Source organism: Rhinolophus hipposideros (genome assembly GCF_964194185.1).
Source record: "Rhinolophus hipposideros genome assembly, chromosome: 8".
Taxonomy (NCBI): domain Eukaryota; kingdom Metazoa; phylum Chordata; class Mammalia; order Chiroptera; family Rhinolophidae; genus Rhinolophus; species Rhinolophus hipposideros.
The window spans coordinates 81,046,250-81,071,291 of record NC_138054.1 but is presented as its reverse complement, the minus strand read 5'-3'; the positions used below and the strand labels follow the sequence as shown (position 1 = coordinate 81,071,291).

Sequence of the window (25,042 nt, the reverse complement as noted above, 5' to 3'; positions counted from 1 at the left end):
ACAGGGGTTCTGAGGCCCCGGACCTGCCTGTAGACAGAGTCCAGCAGAGACCTCCACTGAGGCACCTTTGGGGCCATCTCGTGAGCCTTGGCAGTGCTCTCTCCAGAAGTCTGGAATCTCAAGCCTGCGGAGTAGAGGTGAGGGTCTCCTCCGTGGGGGCTCTTTCAGCCTCTGGGATAGAGCTGCTCTCCATGTCTGCTACTCCTGTATTTTTCCTAGTCCTCTTTAATTCTAACTAACCAATTCCTGTTAATAATTCCCCATGCTTTCTCTGTTCAAATTATTGCATAGTTTCTGTCTCCTGACTGAACTATAACGGTTTATCTCTTTACTATCAATTGTGACTTTCAGGAAATCACTATTTCATTTGTAAAATAAAGATAAAAATCTTATTTCCTGGGATGCAAGGGCTTTGAAGGCTATTAAAAGCCATTCAAGTGATTTTGTATCTACTCCAACTCTCTCATTCTACAGGTTAGATACTCCATAAAGATCTTAACTCATAGTGTGCTGGTTTTCCTATCGGTAAAATAAGGGAGTGGTTGAGCTGGGAGAACTCAAGTCCCATCACTTCCAACATAAAGCCTTTCCACTACACTGCACTATGCCTGTTAACAACAGAAATGTATACTCTTATCAGAGAACAAGGTGGAGAACTTTGGTGAAGTATTAAAATTTATGTGTTTAGGAATTTTGAAAACATTTCTTGAAGAACATTTCTTGAAAACATTTCTTAAAGCGACATACCCAAAGAAGGTCACAGTACATCATTTTATGAAATAGAAATTTAATTTTCACTTGTTATTGAACTGTCTTCCCATTGGTAAATTTAGACTTCAGCAAAACAATGCTAAAATTTAAAAATGATCCATTTTATATGACTCATCCTTTACGTACAGTATTACTTTAAAGACCTAATACACTATTAATCTAGATTTAAATATTCAGAACTATAGAAATAAAGTTATGGGGAAACAAACAAGAATTTTTAAGCACTGTGTTTTGAAGCAAAGATTACTGTTAACACGGACCAAAACTGAAGTATCACCACGTCTGTCTAGAGGGCTGCGTAGATGTGGAGCGTACAAATCCCATCTTTTCTCTCTCCAAGCCAGAGACATTAGCACTATGCCCAAATCAGACCATATAAAAGACAGCACAGGATTAGCAGGAGCCAAAAGCTCCCAAACCTATGTAATCTTACACACTCACTTCCTTCCACGCACCCACCAACTTTGAGAAGGAGAAAAATCTGGTTCGTTCCATGCAAATTCCATCTCAAAGAGAATAATCTCTAAATACAACTTAGTATCAATTAGGAATAGCAATCTACATACTGCGTATGAAAAAAAACACGAAGTAATTCCAGTAGGGACAGTTTGAAACTGATTCTACCTAAACGTGCAATGGGCACAGTCATGCATTAGTGGCAAATTTTGCCACATGATTAGTGAATTTAATCTTAATTTTAAAGGCTATCATCTCAGTCAGCTTATTTGGGAATCAAGACAAAAGGCTGTTTCGGGTAAGACTGAAGTATTTATTATGTCTCTCAGACAGTAACCTTGTCTGCTTTATTGACTGATTTTCATCAATCACTAGAAATCAATGGGCTACAATCACAGCGTATTACATAGAATAATTGGAGCTGTAAACTACATAATAATCAAATGTATTTCCTTCATGTGACTATTAGCCATTTTGAGCATAAATAATACAGCAGAAAAAAGAAAACGACTTTGAATCCTGACCATGTTTGTAAAAGACCCAGCAGCATGCCTGACACATAGGAGCACTCGAAAGTGTGTGGCTGGTTCAGCAGTGATCTCGCTGGCACTGGACACGGAAGCGGGCCCTCCCGCACCGTCCCCACTGACCTTTCTCCTCTTGGATACCATCTCCTACGGCGTAGTCGCCACAGGTACTTGGACATAAGTACAGCGCCTGCCGAAGCTCCAAGTTGAGAAACCACACTTGAAGAAATGTGTTGACGTAACAAGTAGCTCCAAGGTTAGTGAGGCCCACAAATGAGTTCTACAAAAAGGTAAAATGTATAATTATAAAACCACCTTCCCTTTAAAGAAAAACAAAAAAATATGTAAGAATTATTCTTTTTAATAACTTCGGACTAAAAATATGTTAAAATTGTCTCAACCAACATGGTCTAACCACCGTAAGCCTCTCCAGACCAGGCGTGGGGCATCACTTTCATGAAAGCCCACTGGGGTTGGCTCCAGGAGTTAAAAAGCTGAGGACAGCACCATGGCTCAGCTCTACTCTTTTAGTCATCCTTCTAGTCTGCAGCCACTGACATCTGTCATTAGAACGGGGGGCTCCAGGAAAGATCAGTTTTGAACATGCGTACCTAGGTTTTTCATTTGCTGTATCCCTACACTACCAACATTCAGAGAAATGACAAAGTAAAACTTCCAGAAAAGTCCCTTTCTATCCTATAGGTCTGGGAGATGGGGGACAAGGGGAGTTGGTTGCAACTTTTTCCAAAGGTAACATTGAGAATTCCTGAACTTACAAAGAATCATTCTTTTTAATAGAGAAAATACCTATACAGCTGACGATTTTGTGAATGCCAGGCTTTATAATTAGGAAATACTAATACATACTAAAAAAAAAAAGTAAAAGCAAAAGTGTTGTATGTATAATATATAAAAACAAAAGCTCAAGAAAGCAAAGCAATATCATTATGGGAGCTTGTTCCCTTGGTTTATTATCTCCTTTAAAGAGACTTAAAAAAAAAGTTCAAAATAAAACATGCAACGTTAAAGCAAACATAGAATCAGCATTTAAACTAAACTAGTATTTCAAAGCTTACTGGATTTCATAGCTACCTGTTTTAAAACAGACCATTAAGAACTGTTCCAATTCAAGCAGTTTGGAGTCTCAAGTTCCACTACTTATCTTAAGCTACATAGGTTAGGTTACCTGAAATCAGTAATGGTTTCTGATCATAAGCACAAAACAAAATAAATAAGCAAACATAGGAATATAAAACTTAAAAATAATGGCTTACCTTTTTTCTCCTCTCACAATTGGGATCATCAATGTTATGAAAACTATTTTCATCTATTTCTCCTAACCAAATATGCTCACCAATCCCCACCAAGCAATTTGGATTTCCTTTGCAGTTTCGTCTAGGAAAAAAATATAGTTTACTTTAAAAATACCATAGTTCCATAAGAAACATGCAAATTAAAACTATAATGATATTATTTCCCATCTATAAGATTAGCAAAACTTTGAAAGTATACCACCACACTCAGTCTGTGAGGCTGCGGAAAAACAGAACTCGTTTATTGCTAATGAGAATGCAAACTGGTAAGACTCCTACAGAGACGAATTTTGCAATCTCTAATAAATCTACACATATAGCTAGCCATTTCATTTCTAAGAATTCATCCTGAAGATACATTTCCAACAGTGCAAAAATACACTGTTTATTCATTACAACATTGTTTGTAATTGCAAAATAATGGGAACAACGCAAATGACCAAACATAGGAGATATGGTGGCATGCACACAAAATGGAGTACTATGCAACTATAAAATGAAAAATACACACAATTCTCTACGAACTAATGTGGATTAATTTCCAGGATACATTAGTACGTAAAAAAAACAAAATGCAAGAGTACCTACAATATGCTATTTTGTGTGTAAGAAAGTTGGGAAAATAAATATATATATGAGTATGAGTATCTCGTGTATGAGTATCTGCTCATTTGAGCAGTCAGAAACACAAAAAGGATAAAATAGAAACTAGTGAAATTGGTTACCTACCGGGATCAAGGTTAAAAAAAAAAGGGGGGGGGGACACTTTTCTGAATATGCTGTTCCATACACGATTAAATTCTGAGGCCATGTGACTCACACACACACTCACACTCAGTAAGGATGGGAACCCTAAATTGAACACCAACAGAAACATTTTAATTGAGTAATACCCACACTGAAAGAAGGGGGTGGGGGGGAGAACGAGCCCAGGCAACTAGAACACAGTCATTAGCCAGCTCTGTTAGTGTGTCCCTGGGCTCAAGACAAAAGAACAAATGCCAAATTCTAATAGTAGCTTCCACAACTTTCTGTAGTTCTACAACTCCGCAAACAAGTAAATACATTGGGGACAAAGGGAATCAAGTTTTGGAGAGGAAAATGACCAATAAGAAAGGGATGAAGGTTAAAGTGGACCCCGCAGTACTGGTCGGGAACGAGAGGTCTACGGCTAAACTCGTAGGACTTCATACATAGATGGGAAGATTCGAGTTGCCATATAAAATGCAGGGCAGTAGTCATTTGAATTTCAGATGGATGATGTATTTATACTAAAAATGTATTTGCTGTCTATCTGAAATTTAAATTTAACGGGGCAGCCAAAGCGGGATAGCTTTTATCAGCTGAGGGCCTAAAAACAATAACATGAGCATACCTAGCAACAGATTTTGATTTCTACATATTCCCCAAAGAACCCAAGGCTCCTTGGAGAAATGGCTGTTGCCAATGGGGGGCAGGGAAAGTACCAGATAAACAGTGCCCAAAAGTAAGGATGTATGCAAAGAACGATGGGGACGTGTTAAAAGGACAGCTTGAAGGGGGTTCCCAGGGGCCAAATCTGGGACAATTTGAGCAGCAAAATAAATAACGACAGGATGGATGGATAATGGGGAAATCTCTTCTTTAGAGAATAAAAACAACTATCAAAGTAAAAGGGAAGACAGAGTTAGAAATGTGCCATTTGTCATCCATCAAAATAAAAGAATCAGGCAAGAAGCACCAATGGATGTGAGTGCAGGCAAGTTGGAGAAATAACAGAAACTGATGAAATCTCAAAGCACTCAGCACAATTTGTTTATGAACTACAAGAGGAAACTAGTGACTTTGAGTGGAAAAACCTGGCAGATATCACCTTCACCAAGTCATCCAAGTGAAGGTGGCCAGTGAGGGTCTAACTGACCACACGCACCTCTGGTGCGGTGCACTTAAGAGCAACATCAGCCAAACCCAAGCCGAGGAACTTTCTGCAAAATAAGTGTCCTGTGCTTTTCAAAAACGTCAATGTCACAAACTATGATGCAAGACTGAGCAATCATTCCAGGTAATAGGAGACCAAAGAGGCACAACTGACTGCAACATATCAGCCTGGATTTTTCTTTTGTTACAGAAGATGTTCTTAGGTCAATATATTCTATTCATTTCAGGTTACCCACTAAAGCATTACTGATAGCAGTTAAAAGACTGGAAACATGATAAATGGCCATCAATAGAAAACTGATAAAAATAAACAATATAACCAAACAATGGTAACTACTGTGGGGGGGGGGGGAACTTTTTAATATTGAGATACATCACAATATTATTAGTTGAAAAAAGCAAGAACAAAACTGTTTAAAAATGGGTGTGATCAGGCGGTCAGTTTCTCAGTGGTTAGAGCACAATGCTCATGACACCAAGGTCGCCGGTTCGATTCCTACGAGGACCAGTGAGAAACAAAGGCTTGAGCTTGGAGCTGAGCCACTGGTGGATGGCCGGGTAGCTCAGTGTTTAGAGCACAGAGCTCATAACACCAGCGTCGCCAGGTCGATTTCCACATGGGCCAGTGAGCTGCGCCCCACAACTAGATTGAAAACAACTTGACATGGAGCTGATGGGTCCTGGGAAAACATACTGTAACCCAATATTTCCCAATTTTTAAAAAAAAGTGTGACAGGCCTGTTTGTTTAGATAAAAGGATAAACTGTAAACCATCTCTAAGGACGTTCACCTCTGTACTTGCTGGCTGCAAATTAAGAGTAAAAAGGCTTTCTATGCTTCCCCATCACCTTTTATACCTTTCAAACTCAGAACTATGGAGTGTGCTACATGTCCCCAAAATAAGTAAATAACTGTTTTTAATGTTCCACTTACACTGTCTTGCTGGCTTTAAAAAATAAAAAAGAAAACAAGTTTGGCCAATTTAAGAGCAGTTTTGTCAGGTTTAGGTCAAAACCAGGTTGGAATAACTTACTAAAGAAATAAAAGCAGGACTGATCCACTGAGGGGGGAAGGATCTAGAAGGAGTTATTTTTTGTGCCTGTAACTCATCTCTAATAGGAAAGGACTACTACATGGGAGTTAATGCTGCCGTTAAAACAAACAAACAAACAAAACAAAACACTCCTTTTACACAAAAGTCATTTTTCTCTTCTATATAGAAGACACAAACAAACAACCCAACCCAACCCCCTCCCCCCAAAAAAACAATGTGATTCAGAGACTCGGGAAAGTAACCCAAAAACTCCCTGGAATAGAGACGAGGATTTACTAGGAAGATTCTTTAAAAAAAAATAAAAATAAAAAAGAGCTAGCAACATTGGACTATAAGGCCTTTAGGATTGGGAAAGATAACTAGACTGAAAATATGCCTCTAAAACAAAATAAATAGATACCTATCCTTTTAAAGTCGCTTCTCAAGGTATGACAGCAAATCTCATTTGTGCTTTCTCCTCTTGAACAAGGAAGGTGGAAGACTTTGTCACATGACTTGGCTGAGAAGACAGGTCAAAAGCACACATCCTTCTCTCAGAAAAGGGTTCCAGTGGAACCGTTAAGATTTGTCTCTTGTTCCTGACAGCAAAATAATAGAAAAAAGAAACAAAAAAGCAGGCTCTCTTTGTCCTCACTCCTCTTCCTTCCACACACACACACAAATCCTGTATCCTTAGTCCAAAGCTGTCTTCAAAAAGTAAATACAAATACAGTTGACCCTTGAACAAGAGTTTGAACTACACGTAGGGTCCACCTACACGTGGATTTTTTCCGATACAGTACAGTACTGAGAATATGATTTTCTTAATAACATTTTCTCTTCTCTAGCTTATTTTACTGTAAGAATACTGTATATAATTCACATAACATACAAAATATGTGTTAATCGACTGTTTATGTTACCAGTAAGGCTTCTGGTCAACAGGAAGCTACTAGTAGTCAAGTTTTTGTGGAGTCAAAAGTTACACGGTAGATTTTTTACTGTGCGGGGTGTCGGCCCCCCTAACCTATCCATTGGGGGGGTGGGAACAGTGAGATAGAGAAATTTAATAGGGATGCTATTATAATAAAAGAGATGAGACATGAGGATCTGAAATGTAAGATGACAAGAGGTAAGAGACACTGCAGAGTTCAAATCAACAGTGATCACTTTTGTGGGACGTAGGGTAAAAGAATAAATCAGGTTTTTACATATGTGGTTTCAATTAAAACTTTTTTGAGAAGAATCACCTGTAACGCGTGCTTTGAAAATATTCACATCTAGAAATTCATAAAATGTTCATTCACCTAACAACTTGATTTCATTTGAAATTTTGAACTCTCGTCAAAAGGATCTGAGAGGAAAAAAAGCACGCAGCCAAGAAGACAGACACGGAACCAGGCTCCCGGCTAAGCATCTTTCATACTGTGCAGTTACCACCCCCAGGCGGTGTACTGGCCCTGTAGCTGCTCTTTTCTTCCAAGGTTGGGAGATCATTCACCAAAAAGGTTTATCCTTTTCATCCTTCTAAGAAGATTCAAGCTGCTATAAAACATTTGGCAGTATTAAAATAGGCCCTTTCATCCAGTTTTCAATTTCTCAGAGCAGATTAAAAAACAAACAGACAAACAAACAACCTTCCCAAAGCAAATTAACTATTAAATCAATGTAAGTCCTGTAGTAAAAAACACAGCTCAGTGCCCAAGCAGAGTTTCAAAGATTACCATAGGGCACTTACCAAGCCTCTAAAGAAGGCCCCTGGCCCATCCTCCTTCCACCACAATTTCAAATTGAGAAGAAAAACACACAAACAAACAAAACTTAAGTTACTCACTCCTGCTTGTCAAAACAAAGAACTTCATGACACACTCGCCAAACTCCGGTAAAGCTTTCTCCACCATGAGATAAAAATGGTTCATCTTCATGGATCGTAAGTTTTAAACAACAATTAGAAAACAATTTTTTTATTAAATCAAGCAAATATATTATGGAATAGAAAACAAATTTTAAAATAAAAACTCCTAAAAAATAAATCAGGAGGGCTTAAACCCCAGATATTGAATCACAAGGTAAAGTCCCCAAAAGTAGAAATGTAATAGAGTAGAATAGAATAAAACTTTCAGAAACAGGCCCAAAGACATCTGGCAATTTTGCAAGCAATAAAGGCATCCAAATCTGTGGAGTAAACATAAGACTTCTGGGACAACCAGATAGCTATCTGGAAAAAAGATAAAGTTAGACTCACTTCACAGTATACTTCAGTGTAAATTCTAAATAGATCAAAGATGTAAACATTAATTGAAATCATAACATAAACACAAGAAAACCCCAGCAAATTTCTTTGTAATGCTGGTATGAGAAAAGCCTTTCTGTGATTCAAAATTCAAAAGCAATAAAAAGAAAGATCCATTAATTCAATCTCATAAAAACTTCCTGCATGGCAAAATCCATAAGCAAAATCAAAAGACAATGATATAACTAAAGAAAACTTTTTTCAACTCATGTCCCAGAAATAAACTCTTAATATGCAGAAAACTACAAATTGATAAGAAAAACTAATCACCCAGTGTGAAAATGGGCAAAGGACACAATAGGCAGTTCAAAGAGAAATATGAATGGACCTTACGCGTGAAAAGGTGCTCAATCTGTCCTAAGAGGAATGCCAAATGAAACTTCACAGAGACAGCTTGCATTGTAATCAATAGTGCAATTTACTGAGTACCCCTCTTTCGTCCATCTCAATACCTTCTGGGTCACTGGGACCGAGAAACAAGCTCTGGCCAATGAGCTGTGAGCAGAAATGATGCATGTAATTCTAAAGCATTTAACTGTTGCCACTGAAACCCTCCAGGCCTGACAATGTTTCAAATGGTGACTGCTACACTGGGTATCCAAGTGACTGGGATGAGCCAGCCTCCTTCATCTCCACTCCCCCTACACCTAGTTTATTATAATCTTCATGTACTTCAGGCCAGATGTGAACCTTTGTTGTTTTAAACCACTGAGATTGGGAGTCATTTGCTCCCACAGCATAACCCAGTCCTATCCTGACTGATACATCTTATCCCGCCTATTAGATTGGCAAAAAGTCTGACAGAACCACGTGGAAACAGGCAATCTCACACATTGCTAGCGAGGCTAAAAAATGCAATGATCTCTGTGGAGAACAATTTCCAATATCTATCAAAATTACTCATGCTTTTACCCTTGACACCTGCAATCCCACACAAGTATTTATTCTACAGATATATGTATCTGTATACATGCAAACGAAAGTTATTTATTGAAACATTGTCAGTAATAGCAAAAGACTGAAAAGAAACCCAGAGTCCATTTATGGGGAATTGACTAAATAAACGATGGTAAATCCATACAACAGTACACAATGTAACAGTATATAATGAGGACCGAAAAGGATGCAAATATCCATAAACTGTACATGTAAGTTTATATCAGATCTTATTCACAAGTCAAAAACTGTAAATGATCCAAGTGTCCATCAATAGATTAAACAAACGATATATTCATACCATAGAATACTACCCAGCCCACCCCCTCCAAACCCAACACAGGCTACATGGTGATTCTCAAAAACACGTTGAGCAAAAGAATCCAGATGCCAAAGAGTGACTGCAGTAAGAGTCCGTTAATTATGAAGTTTAAGAACTGGCAAAGCTAGTCTATGAGGAAATGAGAACAGCAGTTGCCCATAGGGAGATGGGAACTAAGTGGAAAGGAGCATGAGGAACTTTCGGGATGATGGAAATGTTCTTTATCTTGACTGGGGAGGTGGTTCCATGCATCAAACTCAATTAACTTTCTCACAATATTTAACTAAAAATGGATCATAGACCTAAATGTAAAACATAAAACTCTTAAAAGAGATCATAGGAGAAAAATCTCAATGACCTTGGGTTTCATGACGTCTTTTTAAATTTTTATAAATAAAATTTTTATAAATAAAATTTGAGCCAAACTGACCGTGTACACTGGCGATCAAGATCTCAAATGCTCCCTTAGCTACACCACCAAAGGCATAATCCATGAAAGAACTGATAAACTGGACCTCATTAAAATTAAAATTTTCTGCTAAGCTAAAGACACTGTCAAGAGAATGAAAAGTCAAACCACAAACTGGGAGAAAATATTTGCAAAAGACGTATCTAATAACGGACTGTTATTCAAAATATACAAAGAACTCTTAAAACTCAAAAAACAACAACCCAATTTAGAAATGGACCGAAGACCTTAACAGACACCTCACCAAAAATACACAGATGGCAAATCAGCACATGAAAAGATGCTTCACACCAAATGTCATCAGGGAATTGCAAATTGAAGCAAGATACCTCCTACATACCTATCAGCACGACCAAAACTGGGAAAACTGACACCACCAAGTGCTGACAAGATGTGGAGCAACAGGAACTCACGTTCATCGCTGGTGGAAACACAACATGGTGCGGCCATTTTCAAAGACAGTCTGGTGTGCTGTGTTTTTCTGTGGCTGTTTTGCTTTTTACAAAACTAAACATATTCTTACCATACAATCCAACAACTGCACTCTTAGGTATTTATCCAAAGGCGTTGAAAATGCATGTCCACACAAAAAACCTGCACACAGAAGTGTATAAAGCAGCTCTACACATAACTGCCCAAACTTGGAAGCAACCAAGATGTCCTTAAGTAGGTGATGGATAAACTGTTGTACATGGAGACAATGGGCTATTCTTTGATGCTAAAAAGAAATGAGCTATCGCGCCATGAAAAGACAAAAAGGAAGCTTAAATGCATGTGACTAAGTGAAAGAAGCCAATCTGAAAAGGCTATGTATACACTGTGTGATTCTAACTATCTTACATTCTGGAAAAAGCAAAACTATGGAGATAACAAAAAGATCAGTGGTTGCCAGGGACTTGGGGTGAGGGAGGGATGAATCGGCAGGGCACAGAGAATATTTACCCAGTGAGACTACTCTGTGTGGCACTAAAATGGGGGGTCCATGTCATACATTTGTCCAAACCTATAGAATGTATAACACCAAGAGCAAACCCTAATGGAAACTACCGACTTTAGGTGATCATGATGTTTGAATGAAGGTTCTTCCTTGTACTCATTGTTGATAAATGCACCGTTCTGGTAAGGGGATGTTGACAGAAGAGGAGACCATGCGTGTTGGGGGCAGAGAAAACATGGGAAATCTCTGGACCTTCTGCTCAATTTTGAACCTAAAGCTGCTCTAAAAACTAGTCTCTTTTTTAAAAAACTGACTGAACTGGGCATTTCACTGTATATAATTTTACCTGAACTGTTTAAAGCTTTGATTTAAAAAAAACAAAAAGACTAGGAAGTAATAGAAAAACAGAAGAAAAAATTAAAAACTAGGAAGCTGTTGGGTACTGATATAGAAATGTCTACAAATATACACTAGTATATGTGGTGTGCTACATATACTACATGTGGTGTGCTACATATGTGGTGTGTAAGAAAGGGGAAGAATAAAAAAATGTTTGTGTTTGCTTGTATTTGCGCAAAGAAACACTGAAAGAATAACCACAAAGTGATAAAAGTTGATTCTCACAGAGGATGTGTAAGAATGAGATCACGAGGACAGATGCAGGAATGAGAGCTCTCAATGTATAGTTTTCATTTTCATATTTGAACTGTATTAGCTATTCAATAAAATTATTTTACTTTAAATTTTGATTGAAAAGGAAACTTGTTTACTTAAATTACGAAAGGACATATTTCCATGAAAATAAAGGTGAAACAAAATAATCTAAATTTGAGGTATTAGTCACTGAGAAATTTAGTTTTTTCCCCTTGTGTCATTACTGTATCACGGTCTCAGATATTAAAAATGCAAGATATAAGCAAAAATAAAAACAAAACAACCACAAACAGGCCCCTTAGCACTTATGTCTGTCCCCGTTCTAGAATTCCTCTGCCATATAGAGAGAAGTCTTGAGCAAAAAAGGTTTGAGAAGCTACTGACAGCAAAGCCAATAAATTTCAACATTAAACATCACGGATGAAAGCCTTCCGAAAGTGTTGGCAATCCTTTAAATATTGTATTGGATATTTAAAAAAAAACCAAAATATGTATTTTTCAAGGTTAAGAATACAAACAACCTTTGAAGCTCTTGCCATCTCACAAAAGTGGGGCATCTTCATTTTTCCAAACCTCAAAAGTCAGGGCCCACTAAATTAGAATTCAACAACTGCAGCTTATAACAATAAGCAGTATATTCAAACTTGTAATTAGCATATTAAATCAGTTGACTTGAGATTCAGGCTTCTATTAGGGAAAAGGGGGTTAGCCAAGCAAAAAAGGATTTTAAAAGTGACCCTACTCGGAAATACTATGAATACCCCCCAAATTGCTACTAAAGAAAAAATGTTGGGGGTAAGTGCTAACTGGCAAGTCAGAGTCTTTCCCTGTCTATTTAAGCTTATCGACCCCCCTTACAGGGAGTCTTAGATCTCCAAGGAGGATGATTTGAAATGTTTCAGGCTTTATACTATCTGGGAAATAATGATCTAATACTTGAAAAAAGAATATCTTCCAACTTCACTAATATTCAAAAGATACTATCATTCACTTATGCAATTGACAAAAAATTAATATAATAATACTCCATGATAGCAAGGACAGAGAGGCAGCAATGCTCATATAATAGCACAGAACTGGTGGGAGCAAATCTTGCAATAGTAATGTGTATCCAAAATGTTCATGACACTTTTATAATTTTTTCTAAGAAAATAATCAGAGAAGTAGACAATAATAAAAGAGGGAAGGGAGAGGAGGGGAGGGGAGGGGAAGGTAGGCAGGTAGACAAAAGCCCAATAGGAAAATAATTAAATACTTTGGGATATGTAAAATGGAATATTATGCCATGATTAGAAATTACTTTTGTAAACTATAAAACATCCTGGGGAAACATCCTTAATATTAATAAAAAGCATCTATACAAAATGCAGATATGACATTTTTTATGTACATACAGAAAAAAAATCAAAAGGAATTATATTAAAATATTATAAATTTGTTCTTCAGTGGTGACTTTTATTTGAATGAGTTTATTAAGCCAGCAGTGAGATCACACTCCTTAAAAACATGGTGTAACTTTATTTCATTTTAGCTTATATATGCTTCTCAAAGTACAGTGCACATTGGTGAAAATATGAGATACATAAAGTCACAAGATAAACATACTGTGCCATCCAGGAACCTAAATTTCAATTCGTTTTACTAAAAAAGATTATAGGAATTTCTTCAAACATTATGCAGAAAACAGTAATTTTTAAATCATACGAGGCATTTCTTCTATTCCATTTCTTTGTAGGACTGTTTCAAATACAAGGCTAACTTTTTCTTAATAATTACATCAAAACCTCAAAAGCCAAGGGAAATAAACGAGGTGTAGAGAATTTGCAAAAGATAATGGGCCTCATTTGCACCAAAAGATACATAAAGGAATGTTCATTGCAGCTTTATTCATAATAGCCAAATACTGGGAAAATTCTAATTGCCATCAGCAGTAGAAAGAAGAAAGTATATAGTTACACAATGGACTAAAGCACAGCCCTAAAAATGAACACAATGTGGATGAGAATCTCACAATGCTGAGCCCAAGCCAAACACAGAAGGAACTACAACGTATAATTGTATACAAAGTTCAAAATAGGCAAAATAATCTTGTATCCACAATCAGGGTAGTAGTTACTTTTGAGGAAGAGGAAGTGGTACTATACTGACCAACAGGAGGCAGAAAATGGGAGATAAGGGTGTTGTGGAATGCCAGTAACTAACTATTTGGGAAACGAGCGTGTTCTAGAAGGCCGGTAACTATTTAATCTTGGAGGTAGAAACATGATTGAAATGTTCCCTTTGTGGTAATTCATCCAGTATAATTCTTATGATCTATGTACTTTAATATATACCAAAAAAATAAATTTTAATAAAATAAGAATCTTTAGAAAAATTCTAAAAGGAATTAGGAAGGGTCATGCCTTACCAGATATTTTTAAAAATTATCAAGTAATTAGAACTGTGATTCTAGTACGGGGATATTGAGAGCGATCAATAGCAGAGAACAGGGCTGAGCGAGAAGTAAATCCAAGTACGTATAAGAATTTGTCATATAATGAAGGTGGCTTTTTAACTAGTGGGGGAAAATACAAGATTATTCCATAAATAGTTTTTAAAAATTGATTAGCCATTTTGTAAAAGTAAAATAAAGATGGATCCCTACCTACTTCACTCCCTAAATCGAATTAAGTGCTAAAAAGACAAAGACTGAATGCAAAAAATGAAACCATCCATACTGAAACAAAACATGAGTGAATTCTATAATCTTGGAATTTGGAAATCCAGAAACCATAAAGAAAAGCACTGATAAATTTGACCACACAAAAATATGGGTTTTACTGCACCAAAAGGAAAAAAACCCACAAAGTCAAAAAAAAATTTTTTTTGAGGAAAAGTATCTTCAACAGAAATATCCAATAAGCTCTTGAAAATCTAAGAAAATAATCATCAATTCAAAACACACAATTCACAAGAGAAATACAATAGCCAGCAAATATAAAAAGATGCTCAATGCCAAAAGCAAAAAAAGTCAAATGAAAGTAAGATGCTACTTTCCACTAATCAAATTGGTGTTTGAAATAGGAATGCCTGAGGGGGGAAATCAGGTGAATACAGGTGGCAGTGTTAAATGATATGAACTTTTACCATCCATCAAAATGTAAAATGGCCATCATGCTCTGTACCTCAGGGAACCCTCATCTTGCAACCTGAAAACACTGACTCAACCAAGATAGAGTGATACCTCAGTTTTCAAACAGAATCTGTTCCGGACAACCGTTCAAGTTCTGAAACGTTCGAAAACCGAGGTACCACTCACTGTACACGTATAGGGATGTTCATAGCAGCACTGGCTGTGGCATCTAAAACTGGAAATCCAGGGTTGGCCCGGTGGCTCAGGCAGTTAGAGCTCCGTGCTCCTAAATCCGAGGGCTGCCGTTTCCATTCCCACATGGGCCAGTGGGCTCTCAACCACAAGGCCAGTTCGATTCCTTGAGTACCGCAAGGGACGGTGGGCAGCGCCCCCTGCAACTAAGATTGAACACGGCACCTTGAGCTGAGCTGCCGCTGAGCTCCCGGATGGCTCAGTTGGTTGGACCTTGGGCTCTCAACCACAAGGTTGCCGGTTCGACTCCCGCAAGGGATGGTGGGCTGTGCCCCCTGTAACTAGCAACGGCAACTGGACCTGGAGCTGAGCTGTGCCCTCCACAACTAAGACTGAAAGGACAACTCGACTTGGAAAAAAAGTCCTGGAAGTACACACTGTTCCCCTTCCCCAATAAAGTCTTGAAAAAAAAAAAAAATTTGGAAATCCAAAGGTCTACCAACAGGGAACTGGGAACTGGACAAATTATAACACATCGACTTCTACACATCGACTTCTACACAATGAAATATCACCTAGCTATCAAAAATAAAAAAAAGATCTACATGCCACTAATATGAGAAAAGGGTGTATTATCAAATAAAAACAAGTTGCAAAAAGTATGTTTTGTGACACCCCTCCCTTTCTTGGTAAAATAACAATTATATTGTTTGCTTATATCTGTCTTACCTCTAAAATATGTGGCACATGAAGAAAGTAACTTTAACTTCTGGGGTTTTATCCCAGGGCCACCCTAGAATACTACCAGACATAGAGTGGGGACCAAAAATATTTGTATAAAAGAATGAATACTTACTCCAGTAAAGCTTATAACAGGCACTGAGTAGATATTTGTTGAATTTGATAAATACACAGAAAGAAAAAAAAAAATCAAAGAACAGTTATACTATGTTAACAAAGATGAGCTACTTATGAGCCTGAGATTAAGGAGGGGCTTTCATTGTCATTCAAAGTTGGTTAAGGACTAAGTATTCTCTAAATGTTAGTGAGCTAGAGAACAGAAAGGTACACAACAAACAACAACAGACAAGGATACAGGTTTCATGAAACATAAAATGTCTATTAAACCAGTAACATGCACTAAATTGGTCATTTTTAGATTAAAGTTGTGTTAAGTAATAAAAGCACAGCATGCAATGAGAATAAAACAAGTGATCATCTTGTGTAAATAACTGTTCACTAGGGGGTATTATGCCAAGTGAAGTAAGTCAGAGAAAGACAAACATCATATGATCTCACTTATATGTGGAATCTAAAGAACAAAATAAATGAACAAACAAAACAGAAACAAACTCAATAGATACAGAGAACAAACTGAGAGTTGCCAGATGGGAGGGTGGCTGGGGAGCTGGGTGAAAAAGGTGAGAGGATTAAGAACTACAAATTGGTAGTTACAAACTAGTCACGGGGATATGAAGTACAGCATAGGGAACATAGTCAATAATATTGTAATAACTATGTATTGTGCCAGGTGGGTACTAGACTAATTGAAGAGATCACTTTGTAAATCACATAAATGTCTAACCCCTATGGCTCTACACCTGAAACAAATATAGAATAATATTGACCAACAAATGTAATTGAAAAATAATTGTTAAAGCTGAGTAATTAGGTACAATGGAGATTCACTGTACCATCCTTTCTATTTCTGTGTATGTTTAAAATTTGCCATCAGTTTTAAAAATAAAAACAAAAACCAGGTTTCCTGAGTTGGTCTAAGGGCCCAGGAAAGTCAGCAAGGCAAAAGGGACCGATATTGTCAAAGTGACAGAAAATGTGAACCAACTAAGAGAAAGGTGTCACTGGACCATCATCAATGAGGAAAAGCTTGATGGAAGAAGTTTAAGAGTAGCCTAGCAGCCCTTATCAAGGATGCTTTAAATTGGCATGCCACTGACTTTCTAGACTGCATTACATTTCCGTCAAGTTTTAATTTTATAATACTCATGTACTGTTTCTCTAATGAGAACAAAATAGACATTGTAAGTGCAGACTTTGAAAATTTGTATCAAAAATTTAGCTGTTACAGAAAGAAATTAACAGGACACCATTTTCCACCTATCAGATCAAAGAGTCTGGTTAACATATTGAGCTGGTGACATTATGAGGAAACAACACATTCTTACACGTTAACAAAAGGAATGTAAAGTAGAATCAGTACTCTGATGGGCAATTTAGCAATATGGATCAAAATGAAAAATGCACAACCTTCACCCACCAACTTTACTGCAAGGAACTTACTTGACTATTATCCTCACTATTAGAATACAAGTCTACTTTTAAGAATTAAGACACAAACCAAAAACAACAAAAGAACAAGACAAACAAATGATAAACAAAAACTCATAGACACAGACAATAGTTCAGTGGTTACCAGAGGGTAAGGGGGACGGGGTGGTGGTAAATGAGGGTAAAGAGGATCAAATATACGGTGATGGAAGGAGAACTGACTCTGGGTGGTGAACACACAATGGGATTTATAGATGATGTAATACAGAATTGTACACCTGAAACCTATGTAATTTTACTAACAATTGTCACCCCAATAAATTTAAAAAAAAATTAAGACACACAATATTTGCAAACTTCTGTGGATATAGAATTTAGTACAGATTCCTTTCATCCTGTGACTGTACTAATTTCAGAAATATAAATAATAGTCCCGATTCATCTAGTATTTGAATATAGTTAAACACCTCTTCAGCTCTGGCATCTCATAACAAATTGTGTAAAATATAAAAAAAGACATTGAAGATACTATTAATTCTTTAATCTCTTCTTCCTAAGAGTCAACAGAAATGCTTAATCAAAAGGAAAAAGTGAGTAGGGAAAAATTCTTTTTGGTATTTAAATAAAGATTGCTTGGACCTCAGATTAGGTGGTTTCAAAAAAAAGATAAACTGGATCACATCAAAATTAAAAGCTTTTGTACTGCAAATGAAACCATCAAGAAAGTGAAAAACAACCCACAGAATGAGGAAATATTTATAAATATCAGGCACTTGTATCTAGAATACATAAAGAACTCTTATAACTCAATAATAAGACAAGTAACTCAATTTTAAAATGGGCAAAGAATTCAGACATTTCTCCAAAGAAGATATATGACTGGTCAATAAGATCATGAAAAGATACTCAACATTATTAGTCATCAGGGAAATGCAAGTCAAAACCACCAGATACCACTTCACACCAACTAGGATGGCGATAAGAGACAAAAATAAGTGTAAAGATGTGGAGAAACTGAAATCTTCATATTCTGTATGTAAATAGTGCAGCCACTTTGGAAAATAATTTGCCCAAAATGTCCACACAAAAACCTGTACACAAATGTCCACAGCAGCATTATTCATAGTAACCAAAAAGTGGAATGACCCAAATGTCCATCAACTGATGAATAGATACATAAATGTGGTAGGTGCATACACAGAATGGATTATTCAGTAATAAAAAGAAATAAAAATGACCAATGAGGACATGAAAAGATGCTCAACTCATTAGTCATTAGGAGCATCTAATGACTCCTCATTAGATGAAGTCATTAGATTAGGAGATGCCGCTTCAAACTTACTAGAATCGTAATTAAAAAAACAAAACAGAAAGTAACAAGTGTTGGCGAGGTTGAAGAGAAAGTGGAACCCTTATGCATCGTTGCTGGGAATATAAAATGGTACAGCAATAATGGAAAACAGTGTGGCAGTTCCTCAATAAGTTAAACATAACTGCCACATGACACAGCAATTCCACTCCTAGGTCCACCCCAAAGGACTGAAAACAGATATTCTAACCAAAACTTGTACACAAATGTTCAAAAAATGGAAATTACCATTATATCCATATCAAGTTAATCATGTGAGGTGATGGATGTATTAATTACCTTGATCGTGGGAATCATTCCACAATGTATAGCACTTCAGCATGTTGTACACTTAATATACACAATTGTATTTGCCAATTATTCCTCAATAAAGTTGGGGGGGGGACTTTTTAAGTTCACCAACTGATGACTAAACAAAATATGGTATATCCAAACAATAGAATATTATTCAGCCTTAAGAAGGAATAAAGTACTGGTACACACTACAACACAGATAACTCACACAGAAACAATATGCTAAATGAAAGCCAGACCAAAAAGGGCCACGTATTGTATACATCCACTTATATGAAATATCCAGAATAGAGAACACCAGAGACAGAAAGATTAGTGGTTGACGGGGTGGGAGGGAGGGGAAATGGGAAGTGACTGCTTAATGGATACATAGAGTTTTCTTCTAAGGGTGATGGAAAAGTTCTGGACCTAGACGATGGTGATGTGTGTACAACCCTGTAAAGGTACTTACTGCCACTGAATTGGATACTTTAAAATGTTAAATTTTGTTGCATATTTTACATAACAATTTTTCAGAAATACTGAGACTTCATGTATCAGATACATCCATGCGTCAACATGGATGATCCTTAAAAATATTATGCAAAGTGCAAGAAGCCAGTCACAAAAATCAACGTACTGTAGGATTCCACTGACATGAAATGTCCAGAATAGGCAAATTTAGAGGCAGAAAGTAGATCAGTGATTGCCTGGAGCTTGGGGAGCAGGGGGTGCAGGGGAGGACTGAGTTCTAATCCAATGGGCACAGGGCTTCTTTCAGGGGGGCCAAAACGCTCTAAAACCAGATTGTGGTGATGGCTGTGACCACCCCTGGGAATATACAAACAAAAACACCGGATTCGACATTTTACATCGGTAAACCGTGTGATACGTGAATTCTCTCTCCAGGCTGTTTAGAAAAGAAAAAGAAAACAACCGCTTCGGTATAAGCCTTGCAATTGCAGCTTAAAAGTCACCTTCTCTATGACACCCCCCTTCGAGTGATCTCAGCCAATTTCTACTCCTGCCCTTCCGTTGCAATCAGGACGATTACAGTGAGTTTACAGTTTGTGTGTACTGTGTGATCTCTGGTGAGAAACTGAAGCTGAGGAAGTAAAGGCTACGACACACAGACGTCCATCGCTCCACGACGTACTGCGGGCGTCAGATGTGCCCTCCTTACGAGTCCGACGCCGGGCCGGGAAGGATGCGTTTGCGTTATGGCAGCTCCCTGACTTGTTGCACGGCTCGACCTCGCCGTGACGCTCCCAAGCTGAGATCCTGACTTCCACTGCTTCTGGATCCCGCCGCGGAATTAAAACTCCAGAAAAAGCCTTTGCTTAAATGCCCGCTGAAAGGCGGCTACTGAGCATGCCCGGCGTGGCCCCCCACGTCAATGCAACAACATTCCGGAAGAAAAACCACAGTTCCCGCTGCAAAAGGTGGAAAACACAGAAGGGGCAGGCGTGACGCCCAAGGGTTCGGTCTAAAGGGAACGAAGGCAAGGTTCAAGGGCCACGCCGAAGCCGAGGGCGGTACCTGCCGCGGCGCAGACCTCGCGCTGGGTAGAGGGGGGGGTGGAGTCAGAACGACCCCCCCCACACACACACACACACAACCAGAAAGGCGAACACGCGCCAGATTACCGAGAGCAGGGAGGTCACCAGGAGGACGCAGGGCACCGAGGACGTAGGCTAACCACACGTTTTTCCAAAGCAACCGTATCCAAAAAAATCATACTAAGACGGTCAGCCTTCAGCGCCAACACTGACAATACGAGACTGGGACGAAGCCCACCCCGTCAAGTTTCCATCTTACAAACGAGAAAACCGAGCCGTGGCCAGCACATCCAACCGCCACCGTCTGCGAAGCTCTCGGCCTCTGCCTCGCACCGTTCCCACCGCCATCTTCTAGAGGGAGCGCCCAGAGCCCTCTCCAAAGCGCTTGCAGCAGCAGCATCCCCTCCATGCAAAAGCCCCGGGCAGGGCGCGCGTCCCCGGCGGCGCGGACGGCGGAAAGGAGGAAGCCTCCCCCTCGCTCCTCTCCGCGCCCGCACGCACCGGGCCGCCGTCGTCCTCTCCCCCCGACCCGACCCCCGACCGGGTTTTCCAGGGTCCGACGCGCGGGCGGCGCGAGGCCCGCGGCACGGGCCGCACCTGCACACGCCGCGGATGCAGGGCTCCAGCCAGATGCGGTAGGCGGTCTCGATGTGCTCCTGCGACACCTCCTCGGGCCGCACCGTCTCCGCCCAGCGCCAGGCCGCTTTCTCCAGCTGCAGCCGCGGGGCCATGGCCTTGGCTGCAGGAACTCCTCCCGAGTCGGGACGCCCCTGCCGCCGCCGCCGCCGCCGCCGCCACTGCCGCCGCCCAAATGGACTCCGCCACCTGCCAGCGATGAGGACCAGGCGCTCCCTCAGCCAGCTGGCCAGTCAGTCACCTGTGCGCGCCACTGCCGCCGCGCCCGCCCGCGCCCGACCCGCACGACCGGCCGCAAAGCGCTGCCGGCCGCCGACACCCGACACCGCCCCCCCCCAACTCCCGCAGACGTTAGCGTACGCCCCGCCTCGGAGGGCGCATGCGCGTTCCCAGCAGCCTTTGCGCCTCCCGCGCCCCTGGGCAGACGCGCGGAGGAAAGGGAAGCGGCCGTCGGATGCAGTCTTGCCACGTCTTCACCGGCGCTTCTGGGGAAGCAGCTCCTCAGCCCCGGTGTAGGGGAACATACAGCTGCTCTAACAAGCCGGCGCCTCAAGGGCAGAAGGCTGCCTGTTCTTGTCTTCTGATACTTCCCGTTTAACCGTTAAGGAGTCACGTGAGAAGCTACTCAACGCACACCATCGGTCCGCTGGACTCTGGGGTGGGACGTGAAACCGAGTCACCAGAGCCAGGCTAAGCTCGCTAGAGGAAGATTTAACTTCAGGATGGACCGGTTCCGACTTCTTTCTCGAGCCCTTCTGACGTCACGGGACGTTCGGGGCCTTTTCTGAATTAGAACTGTACTACGTGTCCCGGCATGCATTGCGTGCCCGTACTCACTGGATTCGAGGCATACTGGGATTTGTAGTCTTGGAGGCGGGGTCCTCGGTGTGCCGCGGATTGTGCGGAGGCGCATGCGGGTGCACGCAGGGGCGGGGTTTCTTCAGCCCCGAGGGTCATTTTTTGCAGCAGGCTGACCCACCTCGCTACTGTTATCTTTATTTGATGTTTTGTAGCTCTTCCCTGGCTCCTGGGTTTAAAAGCAGATCCTTTCTGCAACTTCAGCCCCAGCTATAAAGAGTAAACGTAGAATATTTTGAGACCTGGAAAGGGCCATTGCTAGAGAGGATTTGAGTTGACATTTGAATCAGCCCTACCGGATCTAAGCACTGGTTTCTGACTCAGCAGTTTACTAGCTGTGTAACCTTGGACTGGATGCTAACGTGTGCTGTTCATTAGACATCCTGAAGGTCTGATGAAAATAAGACGTGACCCCTGCCATTGAGGGTGGGTGAGGTGACAGCCATAGAAACACAAAGATCCCCTTCCCAGCCGGGAACGGTTTGGAGTCCTTGGGAGACGCTTTCCCAGAAGACTCTTAAGCCTACCATTAAAAGATGACTGGAATTTAGCCAAGGTAGAAGAAAGGCCCCATTCCAGACAAAGGGAACAGCAAGGAGCAAAGGCACAGAAGAGAGGAACTTCTTTGTGTGAGGCCACAAATTCTGAGATTGGGAGAGGCAGGCCAAGATGGAGAAGGCTTGAGAGGCAGACCAAGGCTGGCTTTATCCGAGAGACTCACTGGAAGGTGTAAGGCTGGGAAGTGCTATAATGGAGATTGGCATTTTGTGTAGCTTCCTTCCCTTTGGGTTGAGGTCAGACTATGGAAGTAATACAGGCGAGAGAGAATGAAAGCCTGAATGGGGCCACTGCAATAGGTATGAAGAGACAAATTAGAACAATGTTTAGCACATAGAATTGCTGCCACTTGAGATGTTGGTCTAATATCTGTTCACTTTTTCTGTTGTTTGACCTTCAAGTTGGGTCATGGCCCTTTCCTTGGTGCTTACATCTTCACGTGGTCTGTTGCCTCACTTAGCATATGATGAATGCATATTAACTGGGTGCTGTCAGTGCTATAAGGCCAGTTTTTTAACTTGGGGAATTAAATGAAGAGAGTTTCTACTGTTAAAAAGAACCCATAATGGAGTCACTTTTGGTGAGCCCCACTTAATACAGGCATATTTCATTGTATTGGGCTTTGCTTCATTGTGCTTCACAGATGTGTTTTTTTACAGATTGGAGGCAAGACTCTTCCACCAGTAAAAAGATTACAACTCACTTTATTGCAGTGGTCTGGAACCAAACCCTCAGCATCTCCAAAATGTGCTCGTACCTAACCTAATTGCAGTTTCAGCCTCTCCCAGGAATGAAATTTTAAACCAATCAGTCTGGAATACCCTGGTCAACCCTAGTGAGGTAATCTACCTGTTAAGACCCCCTGCCTTTCCCTAAGGGAAGGTAACATTGCCTGAAATGAGGTACTATGAACTTCCTTGTCCCACCCTCTTTCTGCTTATACAGGCACAGCTCATTTTATAGTGTGTCACATTATTGCACTTCACAGATGTTGCGTTTTCTTACAAATTGAAGGCAAGACCCTCCACTAGCAAAAAGATTACAGCTCACTTTATTGTGATTCTCACTTTATTGTGGGGATCTGGAACCATACCTGCACTATCTCTGAGGTCTGTGTTCTCGAAATAAGAAATGTCCAAACCCGTAGAGAATTTAAATGAGTTTGTTTGAGCCAAACTCATGACAATTGCCAGGAAGCAAAATCTCAATGGATTGAGAAAAGGCTCTGTAGAATGGCAGTCTTGTAGCTTATTTTATACATTAGAATCAAAGGAGAGTTACATGAAATCCATTGGTGATAGATTAACAGGGAGGGAGACAGCAAAGCGAGGAAATCTCTGGGATTGGATAAAAAGTAAAACAGAGAGACACATCTTTTACTTTGGTGGACATAGGATAGTAATTAACATTTACAACATATAGAGATGGTATTCAGGGTAACAAGGTAACAATGAGGGGTCTGTGGTATGTGCGCTGATGTGGTAGGTGTGCCCTGAGGGGTCCGGAAAAAGATTACTCTGGTTCCACAGCTCGTTATCTTAGATGCAGAAAGACAATAGACAGCTTCATTTCAGGTAAAGATTGACCTTTGTCAAGAAAGCTTCAGGCCCAGGGTGTGACTACCCTCTGTGACCTGCCTTTAGTTAGGAATTTTTATGTTCAGACCATCCTGTGTGGTTAATTTCAGTTTGTAGGGCCTGCCCTGTTGGCCTCCCCTGAGCTTGTCAGGTTTAGTATGGGGCCCCTTTTTTGTCCACATTGTAAAACCTTCCATTTTGTACAACTACTCAGAGCTCCCTTCTATTTGCTAGATGGGATGCTGCCCAATTTATGAATTGTTTAATAATACCAATTGGATCTTCAAATGTACTCAATTTAATTTTGTTTCTTAACCATACCAAGTGAGATAGACAGTACAGGAGAACGTGCAGGTTTAGAACGGAGATGATTCTGATTTTTAAATACTGCATTTCAGGTGCATCAGGGACATCCATGTTACGACAGCAGACATGGAGTCTGCATTTTGGGGGATATATTGTTTCTGCATCATGAATTTTTCAGTCTCTACCGGATCATTCTTATCAGCATTCAAATATGCTATAATTTCTCCCAAGTTTAACAACCCCTGTCTTGACTCCCACACCCCCCTCCAGCTATTGTCCCATTTCTCTGCTCTCCTTTATAGCAAAACTCCTGGAGTTGTCTATACTCTTCCAGTTCCCCTTCTCCGAGTCCCCCTTAAACCCATCCCAAATCAAGCTCATCTCAAGCACCCCCAAAACCACACGTGAAGGTTACCATCATGAAGTCCACACTAATTTACTTGATCTCTCCACAGGATTTGACCCAGTTATTCACTCTCCTCTTGGAAACACTTTCTTTTAACTTGCAGGACACCACACTCTCCTGGTTTCCCCATCATTCGCTGGCCACTCCTTTTTGGTGTCCTTTATTGGTTCTTTCTCATCCCTCTAACCTGTAAACTTGAGTGGCTGAGGGTTGTCCTTGGACCTCTTCTCTAACTACACTTCCTCCCTGGGTGATCTGATCTCATCCCATGGCTTTAAA

The 25,042-nt window shown here is 40.1% G+C and overlaps 1 protein-coding gene across 4 annotated transcripts in view; it reads right to left on the bottom strand.

The window, feature by feature from the left end:
• The window catches only part of USP48 (ubiquitin specific peptidase 48), a 73,616-nt gene extending 50,448 nt beyond the window's left edge, over positions 1-23,168 (bottom strand). For 3 of the 4 annotated variants that reach the window (XM_081054761.1, XM_081054762.1, XM_081054764.1), the window contains exons 1-3: positions 21,020-23,168; positions 3,029-3,149; positions 1,878-2,034 (exon numbers count right to left, since the gene is read on the bottom strand). In XM_081054761.1, coding sequence (XP_080910887.1) covers positions 1,878-2,034; positions 3,029-3,149; positions 21,020-21,153 — 412 coding nt within the window. In that variant the 5' untranslated portion in view covers positions 21,154-23,168. Of the gene's footprint in view, positions 1-1,877; positions 2,035-3,028; positions 3,150-6,438; positions 6,617-21,019 lie in introns of all 4 variants that reach the window. The other variant, XM_081054763.1, reaches the window with a different exon arrangement.
• Between the last annotated feature and the right edge of the window lie 1,874 nt (positions 23,169-25,042).